The sequence below is a fragment of the Lissotriton helveticus genome, chromosome 4_1, assembly GCF_964261635.1.
Source record: "Lissotriton helveticus chromosome 4_1, aLisHel1.1, whole genome shotgun sequence".
In the NCBI taxonomy this organism is placed as follows: Eukaryota; Metazoa; Chordata; class Amphibia; order Caudata; family Salamandridae; genus Lissotriton; species Lissotriton helveticus.
Window position 1 is genome coordinate 494,273,781 of NC_136063.1, and position 22,344 is coordinate 494,296,124.

The window sequence follows — 22,344 nt, forward strand, 5'->3', positions numbered from 1 at the left end:
TCTTAAAATCTCTAATAGAATTAGAAGAGATGTACTGGTGGCTGGGAATGAGCGTCCAAGTTTACGAATTCGGAATTAATTGCGATGTCTGTTATAGAGATGATAGTCTGACACCTGAACTGTTATAAAAGATTGGTGAGTCTTTATCGGCACATACGCAATCGGCACGTTACATTCTGACCAGGGTCCTGCGTTTAGCTCTCGAGCTTACAAGGAGGCCATGACCAGCTTGGGTATTGCATTGCGGTACTCAAGTCCATTCCATCCTGAGGGAAATGCGGTAGTGGAATGAAAAAAACGTGACATAAAGCAATCTATAACAGCTAAGGTATTAGGCTCGGGTGATGGGTGGGTCAAACATCTAATAAATGTCCAACGTAGTCTTGGCGTTGTGCCAAGAAATTCTCTCGGTGGAATCACTCCATATGAATTACTGTTTGGTAATAGAATGATAATCGAAGACCTCGATCGTCAAACTTCAGTGGTGGAACAAAAACCCTTTGATATCAAAGATCGTTTGGCTGTTTTGCAGGACTTAAATGAAACAAGAAGAAGTCTGAGCAACACAACGCAAACGCCTACGACCACTGAAGAAAAACCACCTGTCCCAGCAAGACCTGTCTGGATTCCAAAGATTGGGGATCTAGGCAGGGAAAAGATCACGGTAATGAAGGAATTTGGGCCTTCTTACAGAATAGCAGTACCTGTCTTAGCAATCCACGGAACAAGATCAGTGCTACTACCACCCCTTGCTGGTAAAAGGGAGAACAGAGTTGTATCGATCGACCTGGTCAAACCACATCATGTGGCCGATAATAAGTAGTAGGCCTAGTGGACTCCCAAGATGTAGCAGACGACCAAATCTTGCTACAATCCAAGAGGTTCAAACTGAAAGACTTATCACCTTTGATAAACCTGCAGTGAGAAAGGAAGGACTATGCAACAAAGCCATGGAACTTGTACCTCTTGAAACCCAAATTACAGTTTGTAAAGAAACACCTGTCTACAATGATATAGCAAGTAATATCAAAAAGGGGGAGTGAAGAGGTGGTGCTCAGCGGCACCAAGGTGGGCGCATCCTCCTCTCCTGAAAGTACGGTTTATCAAAAAGATCCACCTCAAAATGAGTTAATGTGTGTCCAGATGTTCGTGGAATACACAATGTGTGTTAAAATACCCCTCACACACCAAAAGGGCCCTTGGTGTCATGCTTCATCATCGGGGTCTTCCCGCCCCGCTGTGGGACGGGGCGTGCTGCAACAAGCGACTACGCTAGAGCACCTTTCTTATGTGGGTGCTATGTGAGTGTATTGGAGTGAGTGTCAGTAGGGTCAGGGGTGATATATAAGGTGATGTTAAAAAATACCTGGCCTATTGGTAGAAAAAAATATTTGATAGACACTGGTCCACTGTCACCTTTTGATAAACCTTACAATGATATAGCCTCTGACTATACTGATATGACAAAAGAAGAAAAAGCTCCAAACAATCCTGAGGCAATTCCAACAATTGACAGAACTGCCTCTGGCTATTTCATCAACTTTGATACATTTTCTGAGGATTCCAGTGAACCTGAAACTACGCCAGCTAATAAAACTTTCAAAGAAAAGATTACAGAACTCTTTCATCAACTTGAAAATACATATCTGGTTTCACCATGGGTTGAATTTTGGATTGTGTTAAGTGTACTTTTTTTCCTGCTCTGGCTCATTCTTGTTTTAAGTTTGGTAAGGATGATAGATGGAAAATACAGTACAATGGACACAGCAAGTAAGAACATCAACTTTCTCCTGAAGCCACACAAATCATCTCATCGTGAGCGAAGAGACCTGTCATCAGTGAACATCACAGCCATTCCTATACCTGGTGGTATAGCATGGGACACAACTGATTATGACATTTATGGCCCGTTGGAACTGTTGAAGATTCCACACCAGTTTAAGGTTTCTTTGAGTGACTTTGTCTCACCAAGCACATTTTCTGATGATTGGGACTTTGAAACATTTAATAACATGATGACAGATTTTAAAACACAACAGAACTAATCCTGATTGGAAAAAATGGTTAATCTGGCCCACAGACACGAATAACTGTCAAGATAGATTCCTGCGCAAAACACAAGGGTTCACAGTAACCAGGCCAGATCCAAGATACTCCCAGAGACAACATCCAGGGATAGTTACAACATACAGTGTAGGAAAACTGTGCCTTGAGTGGCTACAGAAATCCACACTTCCAGAAATTAAACAACACTTATCTTTACTTAAAGAAGGTGTTGATTTACGAGACTTCTTACTTGGATCTCGTAAGCCACGTCAAAAATGTTTTATATACGCTGGTATATACGCAGCTTACAATGAAGCATGGAAAATAATGCAAATGGAAACTGCAGAAAGAATACGAGAAATTGATCGTATTCATTTAGAAAAAGCTCTCTCTGTAGTGGACAATGGGTTAACAACTCTGTCCTCAAGAATGTATTCTTTGGACAGCATTGTATCATCTGCCATTGACATAATAGAGCAAGACTTGCTAATGTTACAACATGGCCAGTCTCAATTACGTTCTATAATGCTGCTAGGCTGGACGTTCAAAATCTTCGTTCAGGCTACGTGTCATGGTGTCTAATCAACACCACGTCATTGTTTTCTGTATTTAACCTTACAGATAAGCAAATCTCGTTGGCACAAAGAGGAGCAGACTATACGGTGCTGAGCATAGAAAAACTGGAAAGATTACCATTAACTGTTTCTGAGAAGCCTGTTGTGGAATAGATAATACATGGCACCATCACAATACCAGTGACGATTTTCCAGTTTCAATATTGCTTAAGAGACATAGCAGCAGGCATGTATGAAAGGTTGGGTAAAGAATACATTAAGTCGACCTAGAATTTCCCATACACACACAAATGTTGGAGTGGGGGAAAGGAAGTATTTCTTAGTGGTAAAAATTCTAAGAACTCACTAAACGGTACACTTTTATGTGAAGGTATTAATTTACACGGAGCCTGCGAAGGTTCTTCAAATAACCTCTCTTGCCACCTGCACGGTTCTCCAGCAGCAGTGATAGACCCGATTTTCAGGCAGCTTTCCAATGGCAGCTACGTTATGCTTAATGATCACAGCTGTTGTGGCATGTTGCCAGGAAAACCCTATCTAGTTAGTGTGCCGGCCAGGGTCACTTGTTGTATGCAAGTATTGTTTCCAAAAAGCAAGACAGACAGGGAGTCGGCTTTATGGCCTTCACTGAATATCTCTTCTATACGAATTGATACTTTAAGCAGAATGAAAGCCATTCTTTTGCAAAAAACTGTGCCACTGACCTCGTCTAGAGAAACGTATGATATGCAAGTTGCAAGGACTTCTGCAGAGATACATGCATTATTATCAACAAACTGCCCAATACATTTCGCAGAAATGTTAGGTCAATTCTTAAACATGTCTGATACAAGCCGCATTGCACATGTATTTAAGACGATTTTTTCGGGACTGTTAGCACCGTTTGAAGCAGTCCTCGGCATTTTTCCAAATTTCGTCCACTCTGTGTTCGGTGGCCTGTCTCTCATTTTGGGACTCGTAGCAGGAATTCTATTTTTGTTTCTTCTGCTCCGATATGGCAAGTCCAGTCACCAACGATACCCAGACTACCATGGAACAAGCTCTCCTAGCCATGCGGTATCGTGACAGGATTACACAGATTCTTGGCTTGGCTCGTTTAAGAGATCTGAATGCCACTTGGTTCCTTTTATTCAGACCAATCTGGCAAGATTTAATCTTACCTGTTCTACGATGCCTGCTTTGCGGAGATGAATGCGTGTTGGACATTTGTCTTACACTTCCATCAGTACTGCCATCGGATGTTGACGCCTTGCTAGGTCCGGTAACGACTCATGCATCGTGTTGCCCCCAACGGCTACCAATCCTGATGATGGCATTCATTGAGGTCTCACCGGCAAGTCTAACTGATGGTGAGATACGAGGAACAACAGGCACACAGGTACCATCTGATATGAACTTGGCTAACGGGGCAACTGACGCTGACGGCGATGTTTCTCATTTGTGCACATTTGATCCTCTTGATGAAGTAGTTCCACTTTCACCTACTGTGGTAGACGATTTCTTTGCCAGCTTAGACGATTTGATGTTTTCTCCTGACACCGAGAATAACTTTTGAAATCTGCACACAGCGTTCTATGAACTCTGAAGTTCGACCTTCACTTTTCAAAAACAAACCTTCTAATTTGGGAACTCTATTTTTCTACGATTTCATTTGAACCTTTTTTGGAAATTAAACTTTTTCCTTTTTTGGCACAGAGTAATCTGCTTAAAGTAGAACTATTCTTAGAGAACAAGAGATTCTTTTTAAAACACTTTTAGTGACAATATTTGGCTTTATCCTCGAAACCACAACAGTTTTTAAATTCTGCTATGAGATAGTCTCAACCTTTTTTTCAGTATTTCAGAACCATTTTCATAAATGTAATTACATGATTCATTCAATTTGCATTACCGATATCATATTTTATGCTTAAAATGACATCATCCTTTAAATGCGAACTATAGACATAGTCATTTTTTTCGTGTACAGCCCCTTCAAATGCATTTCATGTATTTTGGTTGGGATTGTAAACACATGCTTTAGATATGTTTAGATGCTTATTAATTAGTAAAGTTGAACATATTAAAGTGGAGTGGGTGTTGTATATGAATCTAGAACCCTAGTGTAATTTTCCTGATTCATGCCCAAATATAGGTATAAATCACCCTGTCCTTATATAGGCATAGAAATCATAACCATATTTGGACTTAGCCTATGCAGTCCAAATACGGCATGGCTACTTCCACTAGTTCCGAGAATCCACAACGGTTTCTTGGAAAAACCCGCCTTCAGCAGTCAGGGACTTCCCCTTGCTTGAATATTGATTTATGCAAGAACTCAAGGAGTTTTCACAGAACTGAGTCTTTGATGATGTTTTTATGTCCAACCTCGGCACCTTCAAGGTATAAATATGCCCACACTTGCCCAGGCAAACACACTGTGGTTTGGAGCAGTTCGACTATCTACCTACACGACACAGCTCGCCGCAGCAAGTGACGACGGAAGCCGACCCTCCAGCAGACGCACTGAGAGAGACGCTGTATTTTCTCTTGCCGAGAAATCCAGCTCCAGTGTTTCCAGGCTACCCTTTCGGGTTGCTGGGAAATCGACTCCTTAGAGAGAGATACAAGACCTCCTTCATTCTAAACCAAGGTACGAAGCTGATTAGACCCTTAGAGAATTCTTGGAATAAGATTCTTGGCAGAGAATACTAAAACTAAGCTACACCTCACTTACTTCTTCCCTTGTACTAGACCTAGGTTAGGTACACCGGGGTAGGCGTATTTTAGAAGCACCAGTTGAGTACTTTTAGTCTTTATTTATTAAATGTATGCATTCTATGTATTTTATGGATTAGAAACCATATCATGCTTTTACAGTATTATTTTATAATACTCTTCGTACAGTACGCATTGTACTTTGCAACCAGTATTAAGATTGTAGCAGTTCATTTCCTCTGCATAAGAAAGAGACTGTTCAATAAATACTTTTTATTGAAAACGCCCGTCTCTCTATTTCTCTGCACCTCTGGTGAAACGAAGCATGCACAATTGACTGAGTGAAATAACTATCTATTGTTTCCGCGACTCTAGAGATACATTTCTTATTCTTGAGAAACAAAGTTGTCATGTTTATGCGGTTGTCAGAAACGAATCCCTTCTTGTTTATTCAAGAAAGTTTCTAGTGACCTCTGAGTTAGCTGGCACTCACAATTATGTCTAGTATATTCAATAGAGATCTAGTAGACCTCAGTCCTACGTCAAATCTATAGGATATATTATTCCAATGCGCAGAGCCTATTGGGAAAATAGGAACTACACTACAAGCCCACTGTGAGGGAACGTGGGCCATCTACAGGGGCCCACTTAGGCCCGCTGAACAAGAGTCCCTAAAACCTGGGTGCGGGCCCCTGCAATCTGGTGTGGGATCCCTTCTTGTCTGGTGTTTTAACGTTATTATTGTTTGAAGTGCGGCATAAATACTTTATACAGTGCCTCTAAGTTAAGCCTGACTGCTCTGTGCAAGCTTCCAGAGGGTTGAACAGAGGTTAATTTGGGGTTTACTTTGGATTTCTTCCTGACAAGGATTGTGGTTCCTGCTTGAGTTGGGTTACACCCCCTTAACCAGTAACCCAATTTCTTACATTGGTGATCAGCGGTAAGGATTTGGACTTGAGTTTGTGCAGTTGGTGTTTACAGTCTGCCATACAGTCATTTTTGTGATACACTACCATCCCATTTAAATAATTTAAGATCCTTTTAGAATTATTTTGATTGGCTTCTTTTGCTTTTTCCAAATCTACTCTCATTGCAGCTGAACTGTCTGAGCCCATACCTGAAGTAAAAGAGTTTCATCTGGCCATTTTTACAGTAAGCCTAAGGTTCCTGGACCTGGGACAACCCATGTGCTGGTGGCCCCTCAGTGTTACAGCCTATTCTTACTGGGGTTGTCTTACAATATCCTCCTGGTAGGACATCTAGGGCAAAATAGGTACGGTGACAGGCTTGTCGCCCACTTCTATTGGCCCCAGATGAAAACTGCCACAAATGCATTCTGTAGGTCCTATCCCACATGCAAGGCCAGCGGGAAGTCATGGAAAGAGCTCAAGGCTCCCTTGACTCCATTACCTGTTGTTGGCCTTTGAGAGGCTGTGCCTCAACATTGTTGGTCCCTTGGACTCCAAGACAGCTTTAGCCAACAGTTCATCCTGGTCTTGGTGGACCACGCCACCTACTACCCAGAGGCCATCCCTCTAAGTTCGACGACTGCACCTGTGGTGGCCAGCACACTGATGTGGATTTTTATCCATGTGGGGTTCCCCAAAGAGTTAGTGTCTGAAGGAAGCAATACATTTGCGTCAGCGTACGTGAAGTCCATGTGGGATGAGTGTTGAGTGACTTATGAATTCTCCACACCTTATCACCCCCAAACAGAAAGGCTTGTGGAGAGATTGAACATTTTCTCATAGGCATGATAATGGGCTTACCTGAGCCCTTGGGGCGTAAGTAGGACACTGTCAGGCCATGCCTTCTGATTGCCTACAGGGAATTGCCAACGAATAGAGCTGGGTTTATCCCCTTCAAACTGCTCTATGGCCATTCTGTCGAGGACCTCTTAACCTTGTAAGAGAGGGGTGAGAACAAGCTCCCAGGAAAACCCCTCAGGATGTGGTCAGCTACATGCTGCACTCAGTAACCAGACACATTGCCAGTCCAGAAGTCATGAAAATCTGGCACGGCCAGGCCACTCTGGTAGAGTTTCAACCTTGCCCGAAGGTGTGGGTTATGGAGCTTGTGGAGCCCCTAGCTCTCCAGGATCGCTGGACAGGCCGATACGAGGTGAAGGACCAGAATGAGAGTCCACATACCTGGTGGATCTCAAGATCCCTAGAAACCCCTTAAGAGTGCTCCACATAAACTGCCTTAAACCCCACTTTGAGAGGTCTGAAGTCACTATGCTCCTCATGACAGATGAAGGGGTGAAGGAGCAGAGTGAACCTCTCTCTGACCTCTAGTCTACCCAGGAGTACGATGGGTTGGTAGAGTGTGTTACCTTGTCCCTATTGATAGGTGAACCATTTAAGAGTGGTGTCTTTGGAATTGTTGTGAAAAATCCTCTCTTATGGTAAAGTCAGATTTTGAATTACAATTTTGCAAATGCCACTTTTAGAAAGTTGGCATTTTCCTGTCTTAGCCATCTAGTGCCTGAAACCGGTCTTTGGGCCACATGACTAGGTGTGGTTGGTCTTAGTATATTAATCTCAGACTGCCATATAAAATAGAGAGCTTAGATGTGCCTGGATGGGCCATCATTGTCAGTATTTGGGGGTTAAGCTAGGCACAACCCCACTTACACCAAAATAGGCTGTGTCCTGCCTTCACACAAAGAAAGTCAGGGCAGGAGAGATAGGAAACCTGAGTACCTTAAAGAGAAACCTCTAGAAGATTCTCCCACATCAAAGGAGGCACCAGGTTTAAATATTGGAGCTTAGACACAAACTCTTCAGAACACTTCTGATCTGAGGAAGACTCTGCTAGGAAGAAGGACTGCTATTCTGCTGAAAGGACTGCCACTCTGCTGGACTGCTACCATGCTGTGCTGGCCTGTTGCTCTGCTACCTCTTGCCTGGGTGAGAGGAACTGGATTGACTTCAAGGGCTAGTCTCTTGTAACCAACACCTGAATGTGCTCTGGTTGCCCATCTGAAGGCTAGTCTCTTGTAACCAGCACTTGAATGTGCTCCGGCATCCCATTTGAGGACCCAGCAGAACCGATGCAGCTCCTCTGCTGGATGGCGCAACCCTGAGCACAACCAACACATTGCCTCTACTGCAAAGATTTTCCTGGTGCAAATACTTTGCATCACTTTGGCAGGCCATAACCTCATTAGCACCACCACGGTGTGACACATCTCTGATGCAGGCCCTCACATCACAGGCCTCTCATCATCCGCTGCCTCGATTAAGACGCAGAATTTTTCATCACAAGCCTGCAACTTCTTCAGAACCAGGGGGTGCGTGATGCATCTTCAACGCAGTACTTCGCATCACATGCCCCATCATCAGCAGCCTCCTTAACGACGACACATGACCTCACATTGAAGCTTTCAGCTTCCGGGAACCGACGCTGTGCGAAGCATCTCTTATCCAGACCTTGCATCACCTCTGCTGTGTGACCCATCATCAATGCAGGACTTCGCAATGCTCCGCAATTGGTATTTACGGGACACTTGTTCAACAGGCCTAACTGGGTCCCTGTAACTAACTAGCGCTCCATCATGGTCAGCTTGACCTTGTGATTTTTTTTCCGGTCCAGCATTACCGAGATAACCACAGTTGTCACTTTGGCCTTTTTGGCACAACTGCCTGAAATTATTTAAATTGCATATCTCCGGTTCCACTGATTAGAGTTTTGCCCATTTTGGCCTTGTTTTGTTTATTACACTTAGTCTATTCTAAATTGGTGTGTGATTTTTTTTGTGTTGTATTTTGACTCTGTTACTGTTTGAAGTGCCGCGTACATTTGTTGCACATTGCCTCTAAATTTGCCTGACTGCTCTGTTCTAAGCTACCAGAGGGTTAAGCACATGTTTATTTGGAGTTTGCTTGTGACTTCACCATGATGAGAATTGTGGTTAAGGCTTGAGTAGAGTTTCACCCTCCTCAACCAGGAGGTTGGTTGAGGAGCAGCACTGCTGGTTTCATTGCACCCCTCCAAATACTTCTAGAAAGTCCACCAAATGTATGTCTTTTCCCACGCATCATTGATCACTTTCAAGTTTGTCTTCTCCATCTTAATCAGCTCCAGGCCCAATACATACACCAAATCATTCTCCTCCACATGCAACAGTATTGTATATGGCCCTGGCCTCCTTTCGTCCTTCAACAGAAACATAGGTAAGACCTGACCCATGGCATCCTCCCTGGCCATACAAATGCACCATTACCATCTCTTTCCCGAGGCCCAGCTACAACCTATGGCACTGACTTATTGCTGGCTCCTCTTCCCATTTCACTATCAAATGACCACATACCCAAACCTTCGTCTGGCCCCTCCATTCTCTCACTCCTGACAATAAATAATCTTGGTTAGCATGGTCCATTTGTTATCTTTCTCCTCGGGAGAACATAACCCCAAATGCACTTTGACCACCAATGGCTGAATTTTTTAAATGTCTTCACTCAGTCCCAATTTGTACTCCTCTGTGGCTGGGGCATCCCTAAATGAATTGTGCCCAAGCAACTTTTAGGCCAGTCACGTACCCCCAGGCATTTCCTCAGAACTACTACAGTCGGCCTGTCAAACACTTTTTTCCCATCTTCATGCCCCCTAACACTTTCAACCCTGAAAGTCACATGGTACCTGTACCCCTTCACAGGCCAATGTCTTACACTAAGGGGCCGATTCCGATTTCGGCCGGAGCCCTTCCAACCGAATCGGTCAGTGCCGGCCGGATTTCCGGATTGGGGACGACAGGCCTGTCCGCAGTCCGGAAATCCTCCAGAACTCCCCCGGTCACCTCTGTGTGACCGAGGGAGTACGATGGCAGCCTTTCACTGCCTTTTCGTGCCGGTCTGTCCAGCACGAAAAGGCAGTCGGCAGGCATCTCGGGGTGTCAGCCACAGGGTGCAGGGATGAACTGCACCCCTGCTTTCTACATTTCAAGCATGCTTTCTGGTCGGAAAGCATGCTTGCACTGTAAGGTATACAAATGCGACCGAACCCTGTTTGGTCGCATCGTACTAGCAGGGCTGTAACCGATGACAGCAAGTCAGTCAGTTACAGCTCCTGCCTGATGTCGGACGGACTTAGGTCCTTCCAACATCAGAATAGGCACCTGAGTGCAACAGTAAGATAAGTGTTGGATAGCGAAGGGGTAAAATTTACTATTCCCACTCCAGTGAGTGCAACAATAGGGAAAGTGTTGGATAGGACGGGTAAAAATAGTATTCCAACTCCAGTGAGAGCAACAGTAGGGAAAGTGTTGGATAGCGGAGGGGCAAAAATGACTATACCCACTCCAAAGAGAGCAACAGCAGGGAAAGTGTTGGATAGTGGAGGGGCAAAAATGACTATTCCCACTCCACTGAGTGCAACAGTAGTATAAGTGTTGGATAGCGGCGGGGTAAAAAAATGTAGTTCACTCCAGGTAGTGCAACAGTAGGGAAAGTGTTGGATAGCGGATGGGCAAAAATGACTATTCCCACTGCAAAGAGTGCAACAGTAGGGAAAGTGTTGGATAGCAGGGGGTAAAATTACTATTCCCACTACACTGAGTGCAACAGTAGGATAAGTGTTGGATAGCAGAGTGGTAACATTTTTTATTCCCACTCCAGCGAGTGCAACAGTAGGGAAAGTGTTGCATAGCGAATGCGGGAAAAATTAGTATTCCCACTCCAGTGAGTGCAACAGAAGGGAAAGTGTTGGAAAGCGGAGGGATACAAATTACTATTCTAACTCCAGTGAGTGTAACAGTAGGGAAAGTGTTGGCTAGCGGAGGGGTAACATTTACTATTCCAACTCCAGTGAGTGCAACAGTATGGAAAGTGCTGGATAGCAGAGGGGTATAAATTACTATTCCAACTCAAGTGAGTGCAACAGTAGGCAAAGTGTTGGATAGCAGAGAGGCAAAAATTACTATTTATACTCCAACAGTTAAAAAAAAACAGTTATAAAAATAAATGAATAATATTAAAATAATTAAAAATCAAATATGTTAAATATATAAGAAGAAAACATATAATATTAATTACATATAACAAATACTTACACATATTATCTATACTACTATAATAAAGAGAGAACTGGGAACCTTTGAGGCGGGTAAACTCAGGAACCACAGCGCCAATCAAAACACCCAATACAGCGTTGGAAAGGGCAGGGTAAGCAGATGGACATAGGCTATATAGCAGCAAAAAATATACGTTAGAAGGGCAAAGTACGTTCTTTGCCAAAGTAGTCCCTTGGAAGTAGCACCATCTCAGAGGTGGGCGTGTGCGTTAATGACATTCAATGCAGTAGACGTGCTGACATCACAGGCCGGCCATTTTGGTAAAGTAAACAGGTCTGGCTGGCCAGGAGCGCGGAACTGACACCCTGCGGAGGCCGACATGCCCAACAAACGGCCAGGAGCTCAGAACCGACACCCTGCCAAGTCACACATGCCCAACAAACGTAAAACGCACAACCTTAGGCGGCGCGGAGTGCCCGTGTCCGGGGTGCGCGATGCTGGTAAGCAAAGTTGGCGGCGCGTGTCTCCGGCCCCGCTCGCTCCCCTCGGCTCTCAGCCGCGCTACCTCCTCCGCCCCTTCAGTACGCTCATTCACCGAGCCTCTTTCCTCCTCCAGCCAATAGCGAGGCAGGGCCCGGGGGCAGGGGCTACATCTCGCCCGGGCCCCTCTGGCACCAGGATTGATGTTCCCGCTGGTAGAACCGGCTGGATCCGAATGCAGAGGGACCTGGCCCGGCCTGTGGTGGAGCCGCGCACCGAGGGCTTCGGCGGCCGAGCTGTAGCCGGAGCGCAGGGAAAAGGGCCGCAAGTGGAGGCAGTGCTGTGCGTATCCCGTCTATGCCTCCACACCGTGGGCATCGGGGGCAGGCTGAGGCTGGTACCTGTGGCAACGAGCGGGCTGAGGCTCGCGGGTGGGGCGCGGACAGGCATGGATCTCATGGGCGCCCACCACATGCACCAGTGACACCCCGAGCCCATCAGCTTCGGCATCGACCAGATCCTGAACTCCCCGGACCAGGACAGCTGCATGATCTCGGGCTCCCGCCTGCAGGACTCGGACTATGACCTGGGCTGCATAGTGAGCAGCGCCTACAACACCATGACAGGGAGCTACAGCGGTGGGGGTGGTGGGTGCGCCGGGCCCGGCTATAACAGTGCCTGCAGCATGGCCTCGCTGCCTGTCTCCTACAACATGTGTCTCAGCTCGGCCGGGGTCAGACACACGCCCTGTGCAAATGTGCGCTCTGACGGAGAATCAGTGTGAAAGTTGCAAAACTTTGTGCGCATGTGCCTGCAAAATACAAGTGCTGCATGTCCGTCTCCTTGCCTGTCTGCCTGTTGCCCCTCCGAAGCAGAGTTTTAGTGATCAGTTCATTTCAGTTAAGTTCAGTTCATTGTTGGTATTGTTTGTATTTATTCTGGTATGGTTTGTATTTATTCTGGTATCAATCGAGACATGGATTTTTTAGATGAAAAAAATAATGTTGGATACCGTGAGATATTACAATAATTTGTACTTTCACATTAAAAACATTACACACATACATTTTCAACCCCGGACAACGTCGGGACGGGCTGCTAGTATAAAATAAAATAATAAATGTTAAAAAAATAATTCTTTTAAACTATAACATTATATACAAGCAAAGAAATTATTTAATACATAAATGTAATTAGTGTATTTTGTACCCTATAACACGCTTCAACATTTTAATTTGCATTTAATTCCATAATTAACATAATTAATAAATAATGAAATAAATATTATTATTAAATAAAATGAATTAACATTAATGAACTGCACACACTTTAACACTATAATGTCCACAACACACACCTAAATTAAACTATAAAATAATAAAAATCAATTAAAAAAACTTATTTTTAAATTAAAAACTATTACTATTAACAACTAATTATAAAGTAATTACAGTTTATTTAATACCCACCCTTTACTCCTTTAAAACTAAAAACGGCAGATACAAAAGTAAATAATTAAACAAAATAAATATCAAATTAATATTATTTAACAACAATATATTAATTAATTAAAAGGAAATTACTTCCAATCCCTTACCCCTACGAACACCACAACACACACTTAAAATTAATTACACAATGCCATAATACATTTTTAATAAAGATAATTGATATCAATTACCAAATAATTATTAATAAAAAATAAATAAACTACAAACCAAACTTTACCCCGATAAACCCCACAACACACACCTAAAATTAATTCCACAATCACCATAATTAAATACAATGTATTAATTCATTAAAATCAATGAACAAACAATTAATAATTTATCAATCAATAATAAATTACTTCCCGCCCTTTACGCCTATAAACACCACAACACACCTAAAATTAATTACAAAATGTCCATAATTAATTAAAAATGTATTATTATACATATTTAACAATATAACATCTCAATTAAACAAACATTATTACATAAAAATAATCAATTAATTTAATATAATTAAATTACTTCCCACCCTCTTTCCCTATGAACCCACAACCTGCTACAGATTTAAAAACGGAAATTTAAATGAAATAAATAAATAACTAATACAAATTTAACACATAAATTAAAAACACAATTGTTTTTTTAGAACATACATCACATACATTTAAAACATATACTAAAATACATTGATATTTTTAACAATGATATTTTTGCAAACGATATTAAACACTTCAATATTTTTAAAATCAATATTACTTACCTTAAGTCGATATTCTTGAGCACGATATTCTTGCTTTCGATATTTCTGAACCATGATATTTCTGACTCGATGTTTGTGCAACTCGATATTCTGTCTGCACACCTTCACCAAATTTCCCTCTAGATACAAAAGTGTGTGTATCAGTTGGACGTCCATGCAAGCGTTTTTGGCACAACTCTAAGGCCCGAGTCTGATGTGGTTTGGAAAGCTTTCCGACCGAATGGGTTTAGGAATGGTTTCCAACGAAATCGGATCGGGAGAGTCAATGCATGCTTCCAGATATGATTTGGTTGGACTCCCATTGGCTTCAATGGGAGCCTTTGATCCGGCTCTATACATAGGCTCCCATTAAAGAAAGGGGTGGCTGGGGAAAATCGGGCTCCCTGTGGTGGTCACCCACTGGTGCCTGCCACACTGTCCATGGCTGGTAAGGGGGGACCCATGGGTACCCCCATGCGCCCGATTAGAAAGGCTCCGAGTGAAGGGGGCCCACTACAGGCCCCCAAAGTCTGATTCCGACTGCTGATTTGAGTCGGACGGCACGATTCGGAAAGGCTGTCCAAATCCAGCATCGTAATCGGTTGTTCGGAAACACGGCCTGACAAGAAATACGAATCTGCTCCGTACGGCGTGTTCATCCCCAATGCCGTTGGTTTCGGATTGGGATATTCCTAACGACTAACTTGCATCATACTTGGTTGGTCGGAAACCTTTCCGAGTTGGTCAGAAAGACACCTTCCCGATCCAATTTGGATGGAGCAAATGCCGTTAGGAGGCCTTCCTAACCGCATCAGAATCAGGCCCTTAGGGGGAAATATAGTTTTCAGGAATCAGCATGGCTGGAAAGGGGCAAGCTATTCTACCACTATACACCTCCTTCAATAGCTTGTCTTTAACTATGGTCATCTGTCTTTCACTAACTGTAAATGTTCGGTCACTGGCCTCACAGGGGGTCTTCTCTCAACAAAATAGCCATAGCTGGGTACTTTGTCAACCTAGGTTCTATTGTCTCCATCTTAACTGATCCTGGTCCTTGCCCACATACCTCCTTCTATTATGACAACCTCTAAATTCCACTCCCGGTCCTTGATCTCTAAAACATTGCACCAGGGCGTGTTTTGCTCCACACTTTGTGCATTTGTGCTTAAATCTGCATGTGGGTCAGTAACATGCTGCTCTGTTAAAATTTCAGCATGTGTCCAGGTTTCCATCATTTGAATGACCTCTCCGACCTTTCAGGGTGGGGCACCATGAAAAGGGAACTTGGAGAATTGGTAAACCATTGGCACTGACAGGCCAGTCCAGTGTGCACCTTCTTCTGCAGCCACAGCTCCTGTCAATCTCTGCAAGGCTTGTTGAGGTCTAACTCCCTTGGTGCGCTGAACCATTCATTTTAGCAAAGCCAAACCAGCCTTCCAAAGGTCATCTGAGCCTCCAGTCTGACCTCTAGGGTCAGATGTACTGAGATAAGATTCACAGAAGTGGTTGTAAATTACACACTGAATTTTTGAGAATATTTTGGGATTTTGTGAACCTACCTATCTACTAATAGGTCGGTCCCCTAAATGTTTAAAACAATTTTTTAAGAGTAAGCAGTGGACCACTGCCTACTCCATAATATGTTTCTTGTCCATTCACAAAGGGGAAGGGGTCTGTTGGTGACCCCTTTTCACTTGTGAATGGCTTACTACTTACTTTCAGTAGTCGGATTTCAGTTGCAAAACATTAATACATACCATAAAGAATTGCTATTTGGAAGGGACACTCTAAACATGCCCCTTCCAAAGAGCAATTTTTAAAGGTTTCCTAAACCCATTTAGCAATTCGGTAACATATTACCGAATCAAAATAAGAATATTAAAAAACATATTTTCTTATCACAAACCCTGCAATTTACTGAATTGCAGGGTTTGCCAACAGAAAATGTGTTCGTGCATCTGGCCATAGTTAGTTGGGTTAGGCTGATTTCTGTAATCTTTTCTCAACTATACTGCCATAAACAGTGAATGCTGTTGTTCACATGTCTATATTTGTAGGAACCATTTTTAGATAGAAAGCTCTCTTCTCTTTTTGATCTCTCCATACATTTTGTATGTTTGGCGAAGATTAAATATGTCCATAGATTCACTCATCCATTTTTTCTATTTCATAGTCAGCATTAAATGGCTACCCAATGGTGCCACAATTCCCATGTAAGGAAGCTTCTTATTGTTCTTCTGTACTAGCTCTTCATCATGACCATGTTCCTGCCCATCCCCATGCTTATGCCACTCCCTGACCTTGCTTCCTTACCACTGCAGTCTGTCCTGTTCCCTTTCCCCTGACAACTTCCCTTCTATACGTCCCCCTCACCAATCTTTATAGTCTCCAACCTAATGTGCTACAGTGTCTGTGCACAAACCCATCTTTCCTAGACAAATCTGTCGATGGAAGTCCAGGCTACTAAGCTCTCGGTCAACTGCCAAGGCATTCTCAGAATGCTCTGCTAAATTCTGTATCTAGGCTTGTAATCCTGGCGTTGAAACTCTCTCACCTGGACTACTGAAATTCACTCTACCTGGGAGCCCCAAAATCTTCACCAATAAGTTGCAAGTGGTACAGAACTCTGCAGCCCGAATCCTGCTGAATATCCCCAGGCACAACTCAATTAGCAGTCCTTGGCCTCCCTTCATTGGCTTCGAATTAAGCAGAGGATCAATTTCAAAGCCCTCTGTATAGCCCGCAGTGCCCTGTCAGATAATTTCTCCCATCTCACGACCTTTGATCTCCTACTATATTTCTAGGACAACCCTTTGATCCTCTAACACCCGCCAGGTATCAGTCCCGCAATTATCAAAAAGACAAGAAGCAGGGAAGATCATTCAGCTACAACACAGCCAAACTATGGAACTCCCTCCCTCACACCTTATAGGCAACTGACAATGAATTGACTTTCTGCAAACTTCTAAAAACCTGACTTTTTAAAATCAAACTCCTTTGAGTCCATGGTCCAGTCTATATCGCAGTAACATCACGGGGATGCGCATGGGTAGCTATGTGCTCTACAAATGCTGGTTAAATTAGATAAGATTTACTGCCTCAGTTTGTCTTCTCTATGGAATGTGCATTCACATTTCCTCTGTTCAACCCGTGCCCTAACCTGCCCCTCAAGATCTCCACTATTCTGTCTATGCCACTTCTATCCCATAACTGCCGTCATTCTTTTTCATCCTCATGTTCAGAGTCACTCCCTTGATCATCTGAACCCCCAGCGTCCCCAGTCATTTTTTTTCTGGCTCTTCTCCTATTTGTTGCCAAACCATCCAACAACTGACATTATTTCTCCGGAGCAACACCCTTCTCCATTGCAGAACTTTGCTCATTGTTTTCCACTCTGTCGTGCCCTGTTGCTGTTCCTGGAGCCCTTTTGACCTGTCACAATGCCACCGCTGCTTTGGAGGTCTCTGTCCTGACTGTGTGTAAGGCATCATCATGAATTCCAGAGCACTAGAGCTCCCACCACTCCAGGCATTCCTACAGTGATCATTCTGACATTTTCTCCACCAGTTTTTCGTCACTGTGCAGTTCCTGTGCAGTTCTTTGGCTGTCACGTGGTCACTCTCACAGGGCTGGGCCTTTGGCCTCCTGTCTCTGTCTGGTCCTGTGCCCACCACTTGAACCACTGCCACTACAGACACAGTCTCCTTATACTGGTGGTTCTGACCTGCCCTTGTGCATACAGCCCTACTTAGCAAGCACTTCTTAGAAAAAATGAGTGCTTGCTTCATCTGTGTCTTGAGGCCAGTGGACCTCTGGCATCTCCACACACTTCTAGTCCATGCAGCCAACCCATGATGCATCACTGCTCTCAATGTTCCTATGATATAGCATACTTCATGAAACTGCATGCCGGGGGTTTCCATGCCATACCTCTTGCCCCACATGGCTCCACTGGTCACTGTTCAGTGCGGCCCTATCCTGCCTGCCGCTTCTACTGCTTCTTTGACCCGTCAACAAGTGCTACACTCTGCCCCAATTCGGGGAACCCTGTATTGCTTCCAGCCTCTATGGCTCACATAGGATGACTTAGGATGTATTCCGCTCCCTTTTACCATGGCCCTGTAAGTCCACAGCTTGTTGACTTATTTTTGCTAAGTACCATTAACTCTTTGGGTACCCTTACACATCTCCCCCATCTTAAGCTGAGCAGGCTAGCACCATTGCAGTGACTTCCACTGACGCCAGTTGCCTCACTGTCTTTCTAGTTCTTCGGGTGCCATCTGAGACCAAACTTATTCTCTGCTGTCAACATTCAGAGGTGATGTCTCTCTTTGACCTAGCTACCACAACCACCATGTTCTTACCTTCATACGTAGTGACAATAATCATATTTACTATTCCTATGTGAGATTCAAAGCATGACACAGTGGTTGTAAGGCCGCCATGTCGCAAACTCCACTCGCTGCTCCGCCTTTCATAATGACACCAATACCTAGAAGGTGGCACCCTCCACTCAGTGTGGAACCCATTCAGTCCCACTGAAAGATGAGATAGCTCAAGCAAAAGAAAGCACACCTTCAATACAAAGAGAAATATAGGGCAAAAGAAAGGCAACTTAACACATTAGCAGCATCTTGATGAATTAATGAAATGTGCGGTCACCCATGTAGGTTCAGTGAAGTGTGACTGAATGGAGAAAGGGAAGCACCAGGCTTTGTAAAAAAGAGTGGCTGGATAGGGAGACAATGACATTAGGTCACAAAAAGACTGGGTTTAAAGAAGATTGTGGCTGAAGGGAGACACTGAGTTTAATGGACAATGGGGCTCAAGTGAAACACTTGATTTAGAGATGAGAACAGTTAGGGGTCCATTAGGATGGCGGGCGGGCACCCTAACGGAGAAGTGGACTGCCCGCTAACAGTTTGGGGGTCCCGACAATGGCATTAGGATGTGCCCGCCACACAGGCGGGAGCGTTCCTGTATGTTTACCATTGCGGCGGGCGGAGCCGGAATCTCCGCCCGCCGCAATGGTAAAAGTGCACGTTGTACTTTTCAAAGTGCAACATGACAGGCATCGCGCGGTGCCTGCCATGTTGCACTCTGAAATGCGGGGGGGTACCATAGGTACCCCCCATGTGCACCCCCCAAGCCACGGACTCCCAGGGGGCCCGCAAGGGGCCCCCGCAGGGAGTCTTCGCATGCCTCGATGCCGTCGCCACGGAAATGCATTGTGCAAAGCCCATTGTAATATGGCGGGCGGTGTCTAAAAGACACCGCCACCATGTTACAGGTTTTCCGCCCCAGCCGCTAGGCGACCGGGGCGGAAAACCGGCGGGCGGTGTTTCACACCGCCACGGTCCCCTCCGGCATCCTAATATGGCGGGGGGGAATTGGGCTGATGATGTCGGGCGGATTTCCACCGCCAGGCTGGCGGTAGCCACGCCAGCCTGGCGGAGGAAATCCACCCGACATTGTAATGGACCCCTTAATGTCTGTGAGGAGTAAAAAGAAGATGTTTTACTTCACGTACCTTCATAAAAATGGCCACAATGGCAACTCCATCTGGATTCTTGAGTGCTTCTTTAAAGCTACTGTATTTGTTATTCCAGTGAATCAAATGTATCTGTACAAATGAAAAAGGGAGAGCATGACAATCTTTAGTTCTCAAATTAGGGCAAGGCAACTAACATGTGATCCCAGAAGTTAAACTAAGATGCTTGTTAAATATCTATTTTTTATATACATTTGGCATCCATATCTTACTTGAATCTGAGACAGTGAACACCCATGGATGTCAAGGGATGTTTTTTACACGATATGAAATGTCTATGGATGGCAGCTCAGACCGTTATTGAGAGGCCCCTTGGGGTGTCAGGTTTTCTGCAGTTAGTAGGTCATAAGTTAGCGAACAAAATCACACTGGCCCAAAAGGACAGTTATTAGACTCCGGACGTGATGGATGTACCTCAGACTCCACTTTGCACTAAAATGTCCATTTATTATATTCCAAATTGTGAACTTTCAAGATGAAAATCAGAAGTAAAGCCAGACGTTTATGCTGGAGTATTTTCAGAGAGCAGGTAAAACTTATAATCCGACTATTGTATGTAGTTTGCCTTTGGAAGTCCATCCCACATGTTGTGACATTTATCAGTGGAGATACAACAGTAGGAATCCAGACTCATTACCTTAGAACATTCAGCTGCAATAATCAAGAGGGACAATCCTACCTAGGTGGTCACAACTAAACTACAGCACACATAATTCACCAGACTTTTATCTACCACGCTCTGCACTATGACCGTCATATCAACAAGATCAACCGGTGCTAGAAATGTTATCCACATGCATCTCTCATGGACTATTGAGCCTAAAGGCATCTTTAATGCTAAACTGGAGTGTTAAGAATCTTACATACCAATATAAAGGTTTCTGGAGAGTCCGATGTGTAATTTAGAAAATTACAAATATTTTAAAAATATAGTTGTCAAACAAATGTACCAGTATTTTTATTAATTTATCTTTTTCAGTTTTTTTTTTACCCTATGCCAAAAATCCTAGCCGATGCAATAAATTGGCCGTCTTTTTTAAATATTCCTGAATCTCATCTGGATGTCCTCTCTAAGGAGCAACATATCTTCCAACAGTTCATTAGAAAATAGAGAATAAACTTCTGTGTGCCATTACTGAGAAAAACCATTCTGAAAATACCATGACTGAGAATACCACTGACTTAAATGAGGTAAGTACAAGGGTACGTGTGATATTTTAAATGTATTGTGTGAGATAATTATTACATAGCCAGAGTTTAGACTGCAAAACTGTAAAATAACATGAAGATATCAGTGCTCACTACTACATTTAGCTGTTAAACTGGGTACTAAGGCGGTGAAATCATTGTTGAGACAGCAGCAGAGTGTGACGACATATCAAAATAGCACTGCCAGACAATGTTCTGTATAATTCCTCATAATCTGCTTTTTCTTGCATTATTTAATCAGTTTGCTAGGTAATCCCTCCACTGTGCAAAAGTCTAGTGTCCCTGAATCTAACCTATATCGTTCGTGCCATTTTATACCTCTTACTTTGTCTTTCTTGCAGCTATTTTTCCACATGCACTTCTTTATGAAACTCATTAGAGTTCACATAAAACTCTTCGGCCAAATCATAAACAAAGAGTGTGGTTAGATAACTTGTTGATCATCTCGCCATCTCCTACCCGAGTCCCCCCAAAGTTTCCCCCCTTCGCCCATAATTTATTCTGCTCGATTCAGAATTTCAACACCGGTTTGAGCAGATGTCTCTCCTTCAATTTATTTCACTCCTTACATGTGTACAGGGGATTTCTGAACGTGTTAAAAACGGATGGACTCACTTATGAGGCCTTGCGTCAGTTTTGCGCTTCCGATGCGTCACTTTTTGTGACGCATCGGCGGCGTAAAACATGCCTCCTGTTGCGCACTATTTACAAAGTGACGCATCTAAGCAGATGCGTCACTTTGTAAACCCCTGCGCTACATTATACCTGCGTCAAGTATAATGTACGCAGAGGGGGCGTTCCCCCGCAAAAAGCCTCGTAATAGTGACGCAGTGAAATCTATGAGATTTCACTGCATCACTTTTAGGACGCTGTTGCGTCAAAATCTTGCGCCTGCCTCACAGCAGGCGTAAGACTGATGCAAGCCCTTTCTCATGGGGCTTTCCCCATGAGAAAGGATGCATTGCTGGAGTTGCGTCACTTTTGTGTCACACCCAAGCAATGCATGACTTTTGCGCTTACAGATACGTCAGAAATACTGACGTATCTGTAACTCCTTGCGACATGATGCATCATACTGTAAATATGACGCATCAATCATGTCGCAAGGAGTGCGCACTGAGAAGTGACGCATTGCTGCTATCACGCAGCGATGCGTCATTTCTCATAAATGAGGCCCGGAATACTTTCCTTTAAAAAAAAAAAAGAGACACCTACCTCGCCGGAGTACCTCATTCCATCCACAACATGTTCGGATCCTTGTACATCGCAAGAACCCCAGTGAAACTGGCACTGACGCAACCTGTAGACTCCATTGAGTGGCCCTCCTTTGATCACTGCATATCAAACAACATAAATAGTATATTAATTCATTTACGGTTGCAGGTTTGAGAAGGTGACTCTTGCTAGGAGACAATGTTTGGCTACAGTCAGACTTTAATCAGTTTCATCACAATTAACATCATTCTATAGTTTTGACCAGCCTATAGACACCAATTGGGCTATTGGTCAAGCAGAAAATATATTCCAAAGATCCCGTA

The 22,344-nt window shown here is 43.8% G+C and overlaps 1 protein-coding gene across 1 annotated transcript in view; it reads right to left on the reverse strand.

The window, feature by feature from the left end:
- The window catches only part of LOC144828694 (carbonic anhydrase 3-like), a 218,814-nt gene that overhangs the window by 37,782 nt on the left and 158,688 nt on the right, over window positions 1–22,344 (reverse strand). The window contains exons 3-4 of the mRNA XM_078687078.1: window positions 22,022–22,140; window positions 19,577–19,669 (exon numbers count right to left, since the gene is read on the reverse strand). Coding sequence (XP_078543204.1) covers window positions 19,577–19,669; window positions 22,022–22,140 — 212 coding nt within the window. The remainder of the gene's footprint in view (window positions 1–19,576; window positions 19,670–22,021; window positions 22,141–22,344) is intronic.